General features: G+C 41.2%; 1 protein-coding gene across 3 annotated transcripts in view; it reads right to left on the bottom strand.

The window, feature by feature from the left end:
- Nucleotides 1–4,125: 4,125 nt before the first annotated feature.
- The window catches only part of LOC139448173 (TSC22 domain family protein 3-like), a 78,400-nt gene continuing 63,388 nt past the window's right edge, over nucleotides 4,126–19,137 (bottom strand). For all 3 annotated transcript variants that reach the window (XM_071229694.1, XM_071229693.1, XM_071229695.1), the window contains 2 exons: nucleotides 13,030–13,075; nucleotides 4,126–4,964 (listed from right to left, as the gene is read on the bottom strand). In XM_071229694.1, the coding sequence (XP_071085795.1) occupies nucleotides 4,773–4,964; nucleotides 13,030–13,075 (238 nt within the window). In that variant the 3' untranslated portion in view covers nucleotides 4,126–4,772. The remainder of the gene's footprint in view (nucleotides 4,965–13,029; nucleotides 13,076–19,137) is intronic.

The raw sequence follows: 19,137 nt of genomic DNA on the forward strand, positions 1-19,137 counted from the left end.
CGCAGGGGACAGCAGTAATAAGCTTTGAACATAGTCCCCATGTGGGGAATCGAACCCGCGGCTTTAACCACTAGGCTACCTCACCACCCTTCATCACTGAGAGAGTATGGTTTTACGCCATGCACACTATACCCCTGTGGGGAATCGAACCCATGGCTTTAACCACTAGGCTACCGCACCAGCCTTCATCACTGAGAGAGTATGGTTTTACGCCATGCACACTGTACCCCTGTGGGGAATCGAACCCATGGCTTTAACCACTAGGCTACCTCACTGCCCTTCATCACTGAGAGAGTATGGTTTTACGCCTTGTACACTGTACCCCTGTGGGGAATCGAACCCATGGCTTTAACCACTAGGCTACCTCACCACCCTTCATCACTGAGAGAGTATGGTTTTACGCCATGCACACTATACCCCTGTGGGGAATCGAACCCACGGCTTTAACCACTAGGCTACCGCACCAGCCTTCATCACTGAGGAGAGAGCTGTACATTTTCAATGTCCTACAACCATCAACATTATACATGGGTATTTCAGTTGTTAATGGCCAGCATTCAAACAAGGGTGAAGCCTAGTGGTTATAGTGCGGGCTTGCCACCCCAAAACCTGGGTTCAATTCCCCAATGTTGTCTGAAGGCAGTTCTTGTCCTAGGATAAGGCTTGACCTCACTCACTGGACCAATTGTGTCTGGAGAGGGATCTACCAAGACAGTTTTGTCAAGGAGTGAGTGACTGTTTTGAGGAATATATCTGTATAGTCATGGCACCCATGAAGATCTGAGTTAGAATTGGGTGGTCAATAAAAAACTCAATTGCTCAAAGACCTGTGAAGATCCAGGGTAGAATAGATCTTCAGCAAATGATGCTTGTCGTAAAATGTGACTATGCATATGGTAAGAGGCGACAAATGGGATCGGGTGGTCAGACTCGCTGACTTGGTTGATGCATGTCATCGATCCCAGTTGCGTATATCGATGCTCGTGATGTCAATCACTGGATTGTCTGGCTCAGACTCCATCATTTACAGACCACCGTCATATAGCTGGAATATTGCTGAGTGCGGCATCAAACAAATAAATAACATACAAACTCAATGCAAAGAGTAGGAGCTCCCAGTTACTCCATCAAACCATGTGATTGTCCTACGACACTATCCACTGTGCTAGTGCACAAATGCATCAGTCTCCCTCTGGCCAGTATTCAAACAAAACATGCCATCTTGTAATGAACATTGTTTATTTATTCATGTAGCAATTGACTTGAAGCATTTACAATTCAAACAAACATTTAAGTCCGTTTATCAACATATTTACAGTTTTATACATATCTCAATCTTCAAGCCCGGTACAGGCTGCAGTAAAAGTATCTTTAGGAGCATGCCACACCTGATGATGAACTATCTCCATATACTGACACGTCAGTCTCACTGCTCGGGACAAACGTGTGTCCGGGTTTACCACCAACAGTGTCATATCTTGTCCAGTCACTTGTCACCATGACCCCGTCTCATTCATGCAAACACATTTGAAAATTTGACATTTTTTCTCAAAACAATTCACATAGTATTGACTTCCTTTTTCAATATAATTTTGATAAAACTGTAGATCATATCACGAAATAATGACAAAAGATTTTTGTAAAACACAATTTTGGATAATTTTACCTTGAAAACATGTTACAGCAATCAGTCTGGCAGTTCTTCGAGGCCAAGAAATATTCCGGAGTACATGTTTCAGGTGATTATTAGCAAAGTGAATATTAACCAGGGGAAGATTTAACAACAAATTTGTGTGTACCCATCAGGGCTTGCTCCTTTTAAAAGTTACTGGCCCTTCTCCGAACTAACTGGCCTAGAACTAAATGGTGGAGGCCGTGAAGCGGCTGAACCTGAGGTCACATAGCCACCTTGTGGGGCTCTGAAAATTTTAGATCTCCTCACCCCTGAAACATTTTTTTCCTGCACTCTGAGATTAAATCTTGGCTTCTATTTGCCTCGTGGCGATTTATGACCAAATGAAGAAGTTGTTGTACACAACATTACACGATGCAGGTTGTCCTTCTACCGAGATGATCCACATATATCTTTCTTTGAGTTCACCATTCACGGGACCTCATTGCCCCTACACATTTTCTCATCAAAATTACATGACTTAGGGTAGTGTCCAATTCAAAATATTAAAAATACATGGAGAAGGGGTGAAATTTTGACAAGCCAGATGGGCCATCTACTTTTGTAATTTTAACTGGGCACGGACCAATGGGCCAGAAGTTAAATCAACCCCTGTATTACAAGAATAGGGTATCAAACGGTGCATGGCACAGAACAGTCTATGAAGCAGTGTCCCAGTGGGCCTTAGCTACAGGAGCAAGAAGAATGACACACCATTCAACTGTTGTGATAACCCTGTGGAACCCTGTGCACAGTCGTACTCTGGTGGTAGGTGATCTAAGGACAAGACGTCCAAGGATAAAAGACGAAGACAAGGATCACAGGGATGTCAAGGGGGAAATCTAGAAGAAGTCTTTGGCAAGGTACCAAAAACACTCAATCAAAGTTGGCCAAAGTTTGGTGTCAAGCAGACCGATAGTGAAGGTGATTGTCTGGTCTATCCAACATCAGCCTCTACTAAGAATGACAATTCTAGCATACAAGGATCGCCCACACAGGTTTGGAATGCATTGTTATTCTCTGGTCTCGAAGATGTCGTTACCATGTCTCTCTCACATCACATCACTCAATGACTCATATCAACCTTGATCGGAATAAATGAATTTGGTATCAGAACGGAAGGAGGTGTGTCCTTTTACAATGCAAAGAGTTAAACTTACACAGTACAGTGTTAGAAGCTGACATATGTCAATGGATCTGACCCATATTGTGTCTTGTTTAATAACATGAGGGTGGGACGAGGGCCCCTTGACGTTCGTACGTTAGCATTATAGTCTTACACCACTCCAAGAATAAAGACTACAGAGGTTCCTAGCACCAGGAACCTGCTTGAATGTCGGGGTTGAATGTCGGGGTTGAATGTCCTACAGAGCACACTGCCCTGTCTTAATGACTAGTCTTACCTCAGTCGTCACCTTGGAAAATAGCAATGCCCAACAAAGATATTCCTTAAGGGATAATATGAAGTAGGCTATGAGTATCAGTACAATTATACCTGGTCATTTATTACAAGATGTCTGGACACTGTGGCCATAGGACCTATTGTCATGTCAACTTGTATGATTGTTATTCGTTGACAATGTTATTCATTATCAGGAATTAATGACCATCGTCCATACAAAGACACGACGAGCATGTCTCAGCCATCTCATACTGGCGCTTGGTTTCACATAGGAAAATATGAGAACATCTGTCATAACAGTAAGAATATGCAACGAACAATCTCTATGTACAGATTCACAAGTCTTATTGGAAATATACAGTCACCGTAAGGGGGTTAAAGCTTGTTATCGTCCACAAAGCTTATATCACACTGTGTGAAATATAAAACATATACACTCTCGCATAAAATACAAATTATGCTGAGTCAGCATAGGCAATGCATACATTGTGATACATCAGCCTAGGGTATAATACACTATATATACATAAGCACTCGGTGATCACGGGCGGTCAGCCCCTGCAAGACCCATGTCCATCTGAGCTCATATCTCACTTCAACCATCACCCTCCGGCTTGGTTTGCATCATCATAAGACGTAGGACATCATCAGAATGTCGATCTGTAGTGTACTCTGTGTCTTGTTAACCCATTACAGGTTATGCACATGGTATGAGACATTAACCCTTTACAGAACAGGTACTTGATGCCCAATACAGGCCTTGTACATGGTACATAGTGCCCGATACACATGGTACACAGAGCCAACACCGATGGCGCTTTTGTCACGTCTCCCCCATGGTGTCCCCTAGCTTCATCCTCTACGGAACCCCTCCACAACCCTTACAGAGCCCCACCAGTTGGAGCTCAGATGGACATGGCTGGACAGCTGATTACTGACCACTAATTGGACACTAACTACGAGTTCTACTTCGCAGCAGGAAGGCCATGCTCTCACATGACCTACTGCCACCAATCACAGTCAGACGGGTGTAGCATGGTGACCTTGACCTTGACCTTGACCTTACATCAGCCAACAGGCAGTCTCGCCATATCCTCGCAATACTTTCAACAAGTCACCACTGATCTTTCAAAGCACTTCATGATGAACAGCATAGTCTATAGGAAGTAGATAAAAGTCCGACACAGTGAAAAGCAAGACATGTTAAAAGTCAAAAGTCAAGATACTTGTTTAGCATATTTCATAAAAGACTAAGTAAAGTCACATGGATGATTCCACAGAAGTCCCAATGAAGATTTCAAGGAGTTGGAGAGCACTGTAAGAGAATTGGAAGGCCAAGCTTGGATCTGTGTGTATAGTGAAGGACCACGGATGGAACAATCACAGACTAAGGGCTGGTTCCTGTTCAGGAGGCTCTGTAACGGCTCCGGGTCGTGGCATCTGGTGATCCAGCCATATGATGATGATATCATGAACAGTTCTCTATGATTCTCCGAACACAGAAAATTGATCAGTTCTGGTAAAATGATGCTCCCAATCCACACGCGGCGGGGGCGGGGAGTAGGTTGACTGGGCGCAGTCAAAGTATCCCATCCCATGGATCACGCGTGAGCTAACAGCGTGAGGCTGTGCTTGAAACTATCAAGCTGAACTTGGTGGATGCATGATTCTATATTCATGGAAGCTGGGCAGGGTATGCTAGGATGAGGAGGATGGAGGCTGGGGTTTGGGCAGGTTCAGTTTCGACAGCGTCTCCTGCGTGGCATTGGCCTTGAGCACCCCATTCTCGTACTCGAGCTGGCCAATCTTCTCCATGAGGTCCTTGATCTGCTCCTTCAGGACCTCGACCTCCTCCCTGACTGCGAACATCAGGTGACTCTTGACCAAGTCCTGAAACACAACAAGCAGATGTAAGACAGAGCCATGTCACACAACCAAATCAGGCAGGTCAGAAAGTATCAATGAAAGTTTCCTTAACCAGAACAGCATAAAAGCATCCAAAATGTTTATCAATCACACATAAAGCTTTTAATTGTTGGTAAATTTGACCTCTGTTGTCAACCTGACAGTATTGAAAGGCATCAAAAAGTGGCTTCCAGCTATCAACACAGTGAGTCCCTACTAAGGATGCTCAGCAACAGCTGAAACCCACTCAGCTTCATCCATCATGAGCAGGAAGGGGCATTACCAATACATGAAGTACCTACAAGAACGTTTAAGCGCAAACTTGGCAGCGGTGATCAATAACCCTCAGACACCACACTCCAACACACGTCCTCCACATCCCAAACTGTTCACTACTGGACCACCAAGTGACTGAACGCCACCGAGAACATCCACCGTGTTTTCAAACATCCACGTTACCTCCATCATATGAGAGAACCACAAGAACCACAAGGACCAGCCATAACCGATGCCAACCTCTATCTGCTCCTACAGACTCTTTCAATTCCCTCGGAAATCTTCCCTAAACTGATCAATAATCTGCGGTCAAGTTGGTGTGATCCCCGCACCTCCCCGTTGACCGACTACTCTTGCCTTGGCAAAAACCTGGCGGGAAAGGAGGCCACAAGAGGATGTGCAGAACAAGTAAGCAATATTTGACTCCAATAAAGCTAATTGCAGAGGGCAGGATCCTGTTATATGGCCAGCCTGTCCCTCGAAGGGATGAGGGGTTGGAGGAATGTGGTTAACATGGTCGGTCTTAAAGATGGGGATAATGGTTAACTATCAATAGGCGAAGTTAGTGATTGACGACTTTGAAACTAGGTCAGTATTCAATGAAATTCATGGAGTTGGGACAGAAACGAGGAAAAGATTGCTGCTATTAGACCGGAATGATGGATAATGTGTTAAGTTACCATCTAGGATATATTAGATTCATCTCCCTGAGTGGTTTACCTGACCGTATCGCCTAATGGGTAAAAACGGTCATTAGTGCCAGACATGCTCCTCAGCTGGAGATTAATGACTGTTTATGTAGTCTGTCCTTGAGGAGCAAACCCACCATTTTCCTTGCAATAAACTGGACCATTTACCATGGCTCTACTACTTATTGTTATTGCACCAGTGAATTAGAGGCTGTATTTCATAGTCTGAGACTGATTATACAATGGGCCGATAGATGGAATTAGCACTGTATCCCAGTCGGCCAGGCAAGTCAACAGTGAGCCTATAAAAACTGTCCTTGATACCAACCCTAATGGACAGATAATAATAATAATAATAATAATAATAATAATAATAATAATAATAATAATAATAATAATGATATGATAATAACAATTAATAAATAAATAAATAAATAAATAAATTAAACAAATAAAATGCACTCCATGTGATCGAGGGTCCATTTGTCTACCAAAGTCACATGACAAACCAGGCTTTCATGACAAGAAGACATACCATCTTCTTGCCTACAGACATAAATAACTGCTAGGTGGGACGTACGGGGAATACCTGTCCGTACTACACAGGAGACAATCCTGTATGCCCTGTCAAGCAATATGACGTGTCATATTTCTCCGATCTGTGTCACTCAGCACAGAAATAGCTCGGGTGATTGATTGTCAAGCTGTTTCAGGCCTACTGACATTCTGTCACTGACCAAAGCAGAGCCCTTACACAGATAGAGCTATCTTCTGCATAAGAGTGACGACCCAGCAGATCTATTCTAGTAGTATAAAGGATGGAAGTGACATTAGCCTGAGGCAAGAACTGATGTTAAAACAACTATTCCGGACACCGGTAGCCCAGGCCATCCCTACTACCCCTGGCAAGACCTAACCTTAACTCATTTTTAATGTTGAATATTCTTAAATATTTTAACATTTTTGGTAAATGACTTTCCGAACAATGAAAGACAATACAGCCAAATTGTACATTATTGTTGAAACTGATGATGACTGGCGAACCATTGCTAAATGTTCAAAACAAAATTTGAAATTTGGGTCAGTGAGTTAAAAAACGATGTGTAAGTACAGTTAATAAAGTTCTCAAGCATCAGGGTCATTCAAGCTGAGCTGAATTCCACAAATCACACTGGTTCAACAAATTATATGAAATAGAATTTTCATCCAACTGCCAAGACAATGAGCGAGGGATGGAAATGTCCCGTCTGTGTGTCCCTGTGAAACCAGTGATAGAAACACCCTGGCTTACGTCAGCTCATAGCGGAGGGTCGACGCGGACCCCGTGTCCTTGGTAAGCAGTAACCTCATCACCCACTAGACTTCCTGTCTTATGAAACAACGATGTCACGATAATTCCCCACTCTAGCAATTATGATTGAAGCAATCCAAATATTTCCCAAACCCACTTTTTTCCTATCCTCTGCAATGCACTCCCGCAGTCATTCGACCATCATTTGACGAATGCTTGAAAAAACGCAACCTCCTCCATCCCAGACATTTTATTGTGCGGAAGGCTGCCGAGTATCAACAGTGTTAGTCGACTATCTGCTGCAGGCAGCTCTGGAAGCCAGCAGTGAAGTGCCTGCTTCCAACTAGACTTGCACAAGTCTCTAAGGCAATAATTATTAGCTTAAATCATTATTTCTAGATAAGGTAAAAATTAAACAAATCGTCCCCATAAGAGACTGGAGTCCTTACTGTCCACATATCTAGACTTGCCTATGAGGAGGATAGAATTACTACACATCCATGGACTTTTCTTTCAGTACAGCCTTGGAGCAAGGCTAGCCTCCAACCACCTGCACATGTTGCGCCGGCCGCCTGTTGCCGTCACTGCACTGACATGCATCCAATGCACATGCTGCAGTCTACACTTCCTGTACTAAATGTTAGAACAACGCAGTTTTTGCACATAGCTGAGTTTGGTTCTGCATTATCAGGTCAACAGAGTGACGTGGACTTTGAAACTTTGCCAGATTTCCACAACACATTCCTAAGCAACAGAATTTCCCAGGAAATGGGAAAATATCATTATTTCTTAATCAATGTCAAACAGGCAGGAAATCCAATGTTGTTACCTACTCTAAATGAAAATCAATCGAAATTGTACAACTTTGGCTAACTCTGGCTAACCAACTTGCAGAATATTGGCTCATGAACCTTTAACACATTAGCAGAAAAATCCAATATGACCACACTCTGGAAAATCACAACAAACTTTCAATGATTTTCTTTTCAGATGCCTAGAGGGTCCCCTAACCAAAGCAAAACTGGTCAGGCTAACAGTAAATTAATCATATGTTACAAGCATTTTGTTCAGTCGCCTTCACAAGGAGCAATCAATTTCACTGTTGTCTGGCAAAACCGCCATAATGCATCCACAGCTAACTCCGCCTGGAGCCTCGCAGTGTTAAAAAAGCATGAAGCTGTTTTTGTCATTGACATGGATTACGACAAATTTGATGAGTCCTTAGTCTGTGAAGACTAAACCCGTGTTTACAAAGAGGGCTGAACTAATTGCTATAACACTGCCGGAGAGTTCGTTGTAGTGGCTTCAATTCAAATATGGCCATACGAGGCTGTTACGTAAGCTTGCTGTTAATTACAGAGCTATTTTAAGTATGGAGGCACTTAGTGCAGATGATCTATATTAAAACTCCTTAGCACAGGGCTTATTAATTAATATAAATTCAATAAGGGTAATGTTGTGTTTTTGATGAGTCTCAGGTTTGAACATAAAAATACACATTTACTGAGTTCAGTTTTAAATCCTGTTTTATCAGTCTGCCGATACTTGAGGACACTTACAGTGTATGACACAGAGGCACAACTCTTGAGTACACAACTATGTGAGGAAATAGTCAAGCTTATGATATTTACATTATATGTATTTAACAGGGTCTGACAAAACTAATTATTTTAATTCTGAGCTTATATTATACATGTATATGTATCTATGACTATTACTATCTGATAACGATTTTAAATATTTTTTTGTGCAGTCCTTTTATGAGATTGAGCTTTTCTGAGAGTTTTCACTTTCCAAATAAAGCAAACATCAAGGAACATCACTGAACATCACTGAACATCTACTATTAACAACAGGTCATACTTCCTAGTTGCTGACTGTGAAATCCCCACTGCGTATATATTTCGGAGAGAGTCTGGGGTTTTTCCAGCCACGCTACCTACATGACACTTAACATATGAGTATGTATGTAGCAGCCTTGAGCTCATCCAGGTCAAGTGTGCTCAGCGCACAGCCAGGTAATGTCAGCCCAAACTACAGATAGTCCTTCCTTTACATGAATATGTTTGGTTTAGTTTCTAGCAATCTATCTTATGATGACATTTCTCCAGAGAGAATTATTTAATTTGTAGCTTGATAGCGCCATGCTAACTTGTTGACAAAGAATAATTGAAAATCAATTTTCCACAAAATTGCCTGGATCTCAGATTCCCGTAACAATAAAGCCTATGACAGGCCAATCAACTGATAAGACTGCCCTTTGTCCTTGAAACCATCACAACACAGGGTGTACATACCGTCCTGTCTCGGAGATATGCAAGCCCTGTCCTGTCCTAGTGGTTAACCACTAATCCAAGATACCAGCTTCAACATTATACATTGCATAAACCACTAACACCCATAAACATGGCTAATGAATATACTCAAAAGGTTCCCAGTACACTCAGTCAGATTTCACTAAGCTGTTTTTCCCAGATTACAAAGTCCACATGGACTTACGGTGGCGAGCTCGGGACGTGGTTTATATAAGTGCAGGTCTACTTTATATAATGCTTGTTGAGGAGGTTATCAGCCTTATCAACACGGCCAGCCCCGGCCTCCAGCACGGACTACACTTACTGCAAGGCACACATAGACAAACAAATGCGTGAATGGAGTAACATTGCTGAACAAAATACAGCAGCTACGTGCATTTCTAAACTATTGATCAATGAGTCATGCATGATGCAATGTTTAGGTTAAACTGAAAAGAAATCATTCGTTTACGAAGCAAGTATTAGATTCATCCAGAACATAAAACGCAGAAAGTTAAGTGGAATTTGAACGTGAAAATAATAAAAATGATAAGTAAATAGTCATGCAGAAAAAGATGAAAGTAGAGGATAGACCAGGAGCACTACTCACAGCAATTTTCATATCAAGAGTCCTTATGATGTTAGTGGGGTCCCGTCGCAGGTAACCTACCGCGTTCTGAGACATTGCTGTCGTCATCGACTTAGGAGCAACTGCACAACTCATAGTAACTGGTTCTTTGACAATCTAAAGTGACAACTTCTCGAACTGGATAACAGCAACTACCAAGTGTCTTCAGTTACTTCACCTTAGCCAGCTATACAAACTCAGTAAGACTTTATCACAACACAGCTTATCACAAGTCCTCTCTCTCCGCTGGCCCAAGCATTAATAAATGCAGCCGCTTCACCGGGATCTAAATATACCTCTGAGCAAGCCTCTAGCCTAAGGACGGCCCTCGCTGGTGTAACCCTTCCTGTTGCTTAGCAGTTGCTGAAGTCCCGCCTCCCAGCACAGTCACCCCACCCAATGCCCTATATGGAACAAGACGACACCTTTGTGTCTTGAATGTGTCGTCTGTGAGGACACGGCCTCCGGATGTGTATTTATAAATGCAGTATATATACGGCAGATGATAGCCGTCACTGCCAGATTATTGATCTGAAGACTGAGGATTGCCCTTTCCTGGTCTGGGCAGTGGTTACCGCTGTGGTTCTATATTGAAAACTTCAAAGCAATCAATGAATCAAAGGTCAGCTGATGAGATGAGTTGATGATGAGACTTGCGTGTAGTTTCCCCTCCACTCATCTGTACTCGGTGTCCAGTGTCTGCCGAGTACAGAGAGGTGACTGTCACAGACCACAAGTACACCTCATCTCAACTGTTGGACACTAAGGTCAAGGGGCCTTTGTGAGGACTAGTGCTGTGCTAGGACTTAAATCTGCTGCCCCCTCCTTCAATATTTAACTTTTAAATAACAGGAGATATGATGACAAGCACTCCTAGACTTTCATTTATAATTTACTATTGGTCAATATCATGCTGGTAACATGGACTGTTTGTATATGCAGATGTGTATAAGTGTTAGTCTTAGAGTTCTCAATTTGTCAATAAAACTAAACCAATACTAGCATGAAATTGGGTGAAAATTACACTTATAAGATTTTGAACAATTCAAAATTAATCTATTAAAAAAAATAAGAGTGTTCATGTTAAAAAAAATTATATCATGTTGTGATTTTCTAAAGGTAAATAACTCAAAAGAATTAGAGTGTACTGGTATTTACTGGGACGAAGAATTAAAGTGTACTGGTATTTACTGGGATGAAGAATTAAAGTGTACGGGTATTTACTGGGATTTACTGGGACGAAGAATTAAAGTGTACTGGTATTTACTGGGATGAAGAATTAAAGTGTACTGGTATTTACTGGGATGAAGAAATAAAGTGTACTGGTTTTTACTGGGATGAAGAATTAGAGTGTACGGGTATTTACTGGGATGAAGAATTAGAGTGTACTGGTATTTACTGGGATGAAGAATTAGGGTGTACGGGTATTTACTTGGATGAAGAATTAAAGTGTACTAGTATTTACTGGGATGAAGAATTCAAGTGTATAGGTATTTACTTGGATGAGGATGATCTTATAAAAGATTTAGAATTTACTAAAAGTACAAAATAAACAAAATCACAATTTAAAGTTCGGCCCAGTGTTTTTTTGTGTTCTAACATTATTTGTCAGTTATTTGTCAGTCATTTAACCAGCAATGATCCCATCTGGTACACACTAGGTTCACCTACATCAACGACCAGCATCTGCTGACCTGTTGAACTACAGTGCACTGAACCAGAAACACCAACTTCATAAACCAGGTCATCTGATGATACTGCAACTGCTTGTACCAATCATAGTGTTATTGCAGTATAACCAATAAACATGTCCAAATAAACGTAGGAGCTGAGCGCCAGCTGGAGACAACAATCACAGCAAGACTGACACCTGGGACCATGACTACTCTCCCAACCTGCAATTCCACTTTCTGGATATTCGACTACATTTACAGAAATATTTAAAAAATAATTCAAAACCAGAAAGCCAAGAACTAAACAGCCAGTTATAAGCCATATATAATCAGCTGTGTTGTTGAATGCCACACTAAGCAAATATACCAGCTATAGGACTGTGGCCTATATGATAGTCTGGACTAGACAATCCAGTGACTGAGACAATTAGTGAATGTGTGAGTTGGGTTTAACAATTCTTTTAACATTATTCCAGTTGTATCATGGCGTGTCAGCTTAATGCGGGAGAAAAGCCTGATGTGATGCAGGTCTCAGACCTAGAAACATTATCAGGGCGAACCTGGATTCGAACCCACAATCACAGGTTTCTGGCGTGCCCAAGGGATGCAACTCTGCACAGAGACTCGCAGCGCCTGAGATGACTGGGCCACCCGTGCCCCCCTGAGACAGTTAGCAACGCCCCATGCCGTTAGGGTATGATGATTTTTGTTTGTTTTTTAATGCCGCACTCAGCAATATTCCAGCTATATGACGGCGGTCTGTAAATAATCGAGTCTGGACCAGACAGTCCAGTGATTGACATCATGAGCATCGAAATACACAATTGGGTTACGATGACATGCATCAACCAAGTGAGCAAGCCTGACCACCCAATCCCGTCAGTTGCCTCTTATGACAAGCTTAGTCGCCTGTTACAGCAAGCATGGGTTGCTAAAGACCATTTCCACCCTGAATCTTCATGGGACGAGTATGATGATCAGCGAGGCATCCTGTCTCTCCATTCCCCCGATCCATGTTGTAGACAGTTATCACGTGAAACAAGTGCCACAGGAACTGAGTCCGACACACGATCAACGCCCACGTCCTTAGGGTACACTGACGAAGATCTATACCTTTTATTCAATTGTTTTCAAAACTAAATACTGGCCTGAAATTCAATGTAGGTGGTCCAAAAAATATATAATAATTTTCAACTTACCATAGCTTGTTCAATCTTGTTGTCGATGGCCACAGTGCTGGATCCACTGCAAAACAAAACATTCCTCTGTAAAAACATGCTTCATAAAAAAACACTGTAAGAGAAAGTCACTGTTGTGATGTGGATCTCATTCACGACCTCACCAACAGGACCTCACCAACACGACCTCAGTAAAAGGAGTCTATTTCAGCAAGTGTATCGTGTTGTATCGATACAGAAAAAAACGTGTGTATCATATCTTCACATGAAAACTCACGATGCAATAATGTACTGTGTCACCCCTATACACCACTTTGGATAGGGATGTTTTTAACTTTTCATGATACACATCTTATAACATGTTTACTGTGTATCAAAATAGAATGACATATCGGATTATCCCTATCAAAGGTTGAGTAGAATACCATGACATACAAAAACACATCTCATGAACATACAAAACATGACATCCTCTATAATACAGGCACTTGTTGCACCTATCCTAACCAGGGGCTAAATTTCACCGTTAGAAATTGGCACTAGTCCTGTAGTCCTTACCAAACTGCCCAATAGTTAAGGTATCGTAAGGACTAGTAGAAATTGGCCCATTTTAAGGGTTTTGCTCTATGTTATCATTTTAAGGACTAGTGGACAAAAACTGTTAGTTTCTAACCAGGTGCTTGCTGGAGGTCACAGTGACATGATGGATATGACATGTTGAACAGCAACTAAATGCAAGTCTTTTTGCTTTTACTTTTCACTTCCTGGATTTTCTAGGCCAGCTAAAACAACATGATACATGTAATACTGAACAGGAAGTTAGAAAAACAAATCCTGAATATTATGCATATCAATGAAGACATATATTTTTATATATATTTTAAAAAACATAAGCTCATAACATAATTAGTCTTACCATGAAATAAATAGGATGCCACAAATATATGATGATGCTCTCACAATTAATAACTTAAATAGACTAACATTTAGTTCATGAAATCTTATATTGCACAATATCCTTCTTCAGTTCTTGACTAAAAATAAATAAAAAATGTTCCCTAGATCTAAAGCTCAGCTAGAGCTGGCTAGACTTAATTTTGTATGTGTTTCTTTCATAAAATAAATATATTCTACAGTCATGGTACAGGACTATAACTTAAACAATGACACATATTATTTTCATCAAACTTTTCTTGAAAGATTTCAATGCTTGAACAGTCTCACTAGGCTGCCATGACTCTCCCTACACGCGACACCCCCTGGTGAGGCCTGATCACCAACCAACGGACGGACCCTCCCACACACAGTTCATGTGTTACTGTATTCACACTTCAAACATGGATCTGATGGGCTCGACATGTTTGTTGAGCCAAACATACAATAATCAATAATCAACGGCATGTCACACTGTGTGAACAAGTGGGTGTGTCCCTCCACTGGGTGGAGTCGTGTGACCAGAGCGTGGCTGGTAGGTCTATTATTAGCTAGATCTGACTCACGACCAGGAAACGAAAGCTGGGTCTCCCCACTGCTTTCTACCGTCATATTTCTACTCAAGCAGATCAGCCTAAGGAAACCCGTCCTGTCGGTGATGATCAAGGCATATTTGTCCGTACTGAAGAACCCGGATCTCTTACAAGAATAGCAACACTGGATTCCGCTACAAACTAATTTCAGAGATTTGAAAAAAATAATATTAAACAATATATCTCAATGTATTTATCTTTATCTGAAACAGCAATGGTGCCAGGGTCAACTATTAGACAGTAAGAACTGTGTTTGCTTTTACTGCTGATAATTAACACGACAACCAGTGCAATATAAGGCAGCCTTGATATTGTTATATCAAACGTATCACTATACACTCATTTAATGGTTTTGTGAATCTGCAGACGTCAACAACAATGTTCAGAATGTTGATATACCAAATATTGAACAGGAGATGAGTTTCATGATGTAGTATCACTAAGCACTGTCATCTTCAGTTTCACAGCGTCAGGAAACACCATCCACAGATTTTTCATCTTGCAAGTAACTTATCATACAACTCACTTGAAAGCTTGACATCAGATGATACATTCTACAAGCAACCTTTCACTTTTAATAACACCCTTTAAATAATTAGACCATCAACTCATCTTGTTAATCAGGAAGTGAGACCAGCTACTTGTGGTCGTATAGAGGTGACGTTGATCTTGTGTGAGGATTTCATGTGTGACTGTTTGTTGTGTAACGCCGCACTCAGCAATATTCCAGCTATATGACAGCAGTCTGTAAATAACTGAGTCTGGACCAGACAATTCAGTGATTGACATCATGAGCATCAATCTACACAATTGGGATACGATGACATGCATCACCCAAGTCAGTGAGCCTGACAAACCGATCCCATTAGTCGCCTCTTACGACAATCATAATCGCCTCTTACGGCAAGCATGGGTTGCCTTAGACCGATTCGAACCAGATCTGGCTTAATGCAGGTTAGAACAACATTCCAGCTATCATAGTAGCCGAGGACACCCTAACTGCTGGGCTACTCAAGGACATCCTCAGGTTTGAGATAACAAGTTAGTGCTCATAGACGCAAGGCCTGCTATAGTTTGATGAACAAATCACCCAACCATGGATTCAACCAAGGAATTTGGACTGCATTAACAATAAACCAAAACAATAATGATCATAATAATAATTTGTCCCACACAGGCCTACGACTGAAATCCAGTGTTGTAAGTAAAAGGTGAGCTTCATAGTCCGAATGGTCAATTATGATAAATTTAGGGGTCCTGTGATAAATACTATTGCCAAAATTGAAAGGGACGCAAGGACCTCCCTTAATTGCTAACATCAATACTTCGTCTCCAACCAACACTACACATGAAATGCAGGGATATTATTGTGGTAAGATATGAACCGCACTTCACGACCTGGTGAAGGAATTATTCCATAGAAACACTGCATCTAGTGACCATGCACCACCCACCCTGTATAGAAATCACTGTACCCAACTCACAGGGTAAATACCACACTGCACCAAAAAACTCTGCCAGATCTCGTTCCACAACATTCCCACCAGACTCTATGACAACCACATGTGCTAGCCGCTGTGTATATTTTGATGTCTTGATCGCAAGTCTTCTCACACCTCCAATCTGTAATTGACCAAAGTCAAATACACCCTAGCCCCTTCCTGTTAAGTCATTCCACGTGTGACGTACTTTGAACAAAGTGACGTCAACCTTCCCTGCCTTATAGGGAGAAATATGATTGTGTTCAGTCGTGAATGGCTCCGTCATTGTTTGCAAGTTCCCCAGTGCACGATCTGGCGCCACAAGGCGACCTGTTTACCTATGCTTGTTGGAATGTCAGCTCCATGTGTCTCAAGCCCCTCACAATCGAGGCTTACTGTTGCCAATCCCTATGATTTCATAGCTAGCATTCATAACACCTGCTCAAAGCATACATAGTTTTAACACTGACTTCAGAGACTATAAATATCACTGTAGTTTCTAGTTACTTTTATAGATCTCTAAATGAATCGACATTTCTTTGAAGTAGACAAACTAGAAACATTCTTTGAAGTAGACAAATTAGAAACAGTCTATGGATAACAACACATCAAAGTGGTCATGTTTACGTCAGAACAAATTTGTAGCAGGTCACCGACACACTAACATGTAACAATTCTAGGAAAATAAATTTTGAACAGGCATAATATTATACATGTTAAATGGACAAAAATATTATCCTTGCTGAATACACTTAGAAATGAACTATAAGCACTGGATGTGATGTGTGACAGTCAAAATTGTTGGCGAGATATAAAACTGACAAGTCGTTTGATTCATTACAGTGTCCGTCAGCCAGTCAGAGCAGTCTTTTCATGAGGAAGCAGACATATTTTTAAATCTCAACGATCACATTTGGTATTATTCCCATTCGGAGTTAAGCCAAAACAAAACATTGCCAAAAGTCCCGCTACTCCGCGGAGTCGTTCCTGAAGTCCAGACAGAGTGTACACAGTTTTAAGTGCTGTTTGTCGGGAGGAAGCAAGACAGGGTGCAGATGAACGGCGCCACGGCCTGAACCAGCTTGCCATGTTCCCCAGTTGGTTCCTTTCTAATCTGCCATGGAAAGCTGACCTCGGGGTCTGCAGAGAACCAGACCTCACATCCAGAGCAAGTTTTCAAGTTCAGATACAAGCTACATACGTCATACAATATGCAAATAGTTGGTGTTGACTTTAACCATACACACACCGAAGTCACTTTGACAAAAAAATACCTTTTGAATGTAAACAGGTGATGCAAGGTATTTTAAAAAACAAAGTTTTATTAAAACACACAGGCACCCACACAATTGACAACAATGTTAAGTTAGTTTGTTCTGGTTTTCGTCATGATTTCAGGGTGTATTGTTTACAATGGGTCAGGTACCTGTGGATAAGTTTTTGAAATAATCTTATATCCCAACAAGACAGTCAGGCAGGTGACACATAAGCGATCTTCAAAGTTACCTGCATGCATTCAGACATTATAAATAATGAAAAATCGCAAGAAATAAGACACAAATGAATTGCTGCTTATACAATGGCAAGGTAGACGCTGGGATATTACCCAACACCTTATAGATATACCATATTCCACCGTAATAAGTGCCAAGGGCACTCTCAAAATTAGAAATAGGGGGCTCTTATTAGAATATTATTTTGGTGAAAAAAAAACAGAGTTGAAAGATAAATTCCGTGGTTTATGCCCATAATTGAGGGTGCTTATTACACACGAGTGTGTATTATACACGAATAAATAGGTCTTGTGTACATTGATCAGTCGGAATTGCTAATTGGGATTGTTCACTAGCCAATATATTAGCCAATATCGCCGTGGGCGTTGATCATCTTCAAGAAGAACTGTGTTGTGCAATGTTATGTGCATTTGGGGCCAAAATATGATACAGTCCTAACACCAATCTCACCCCGCCCTATAATGCATAACTATTACTGGAGCCCTGGCCTTAACCACTGGGCTACCCAAAAAATGAAGATGATAATTTAAAGATAATCACTATGTAAAAAAACAAACTCTAAACAATCTCATTTATCTTATTGAATAATTGTACATCATTTCTGTCAAAACACCAAAACTAACATCGTAAACATTTCTTGATGCAAGAACACTGATCATATCGGAATCTCCACAGAGGCAACATCAATATCGGTGTCATCTCACTCAAACACACATACCACCCAGAGAAGACGTGTTGCCTGCACCGACGCCCCCATCCCCCACCCCCCCCCCCCCCCCCCCCCCCTCACGTCAAGGCCCATCTTCCACACAGTCAAGCGATGCATGTGGTCTCTCTGGGAGAACTACCATCCCTATGTCTTTGTCTAATTATAAATTTATCAGTGTCTTCGCCTACAAGTATTGATTCATTATACCCTTGTGATTTGTGGTCAACACTCGTGGCAATAGTATTTGTTAAAGATTAAATTAAATTACTGTGTCAGAAGCACCACAAGATTAGGGAGTTTTAGCTTATTCATCAACTTTAAATACAACCAGTAACTCGTTTCCTCAAGTTAAAGAAATCTTATAAACTCCAATATCTCCAACCCCAAAAAGTTCAGGAAATCAAAACGTGACGTTTTTGGCTCAAAGCCACACAAAAATGTCATAAGTCAGAGTCATAACAGTCATATCAAAGATCTTGAACAAAAGAAGTTGGAAGAAACAAACAGTACTTCCTGTCTGAGATCGAGGCATGAACCTCAAGCAAAAAAACAACAAAAACTTGAAAGAAAGTTCTCCACTTACTTCCTGTGTTTTGGATTTTAATGCACAGATGCAAACCCTATACTACTGAACATTACAAACTTCCACGAAAAGAAACATTAGAATCAGCAATTCATAAGAGTCAGTTCCTTTTAGCCTCGGCCAAACGGGTAACAATGTTCCAGCTGATTGATGTGTAGGAGAAAAGCCAAATACTTTCTTCAATGATCAACACTCCACGCCACTGATAAAGAACCAGAGCTATTTGTGCAATACAACTGTCGTAACTTGTCTACGCTAATGACACATTCTGATTGCGATTGTTGTACCGCCTTCCCTTCAAGAAAGACTTACGTAG

This window comes from Haliotis cracherodii, unplaced genomic scaffold, assembly GCF_022045235.1.
Source record: "Haliotis cracherodii isolate W230 unplaced genomic scaffold, xgHalCrac1.p SCAF_7, whole genome shotgun sequence".
Classification (NCBI taxonomy): Eukaryota; Metazoa; Mollusca; class Gastropoda; order Lepetellida; family Haliotidae; genus Haliotis; species Haliotis cracherodii.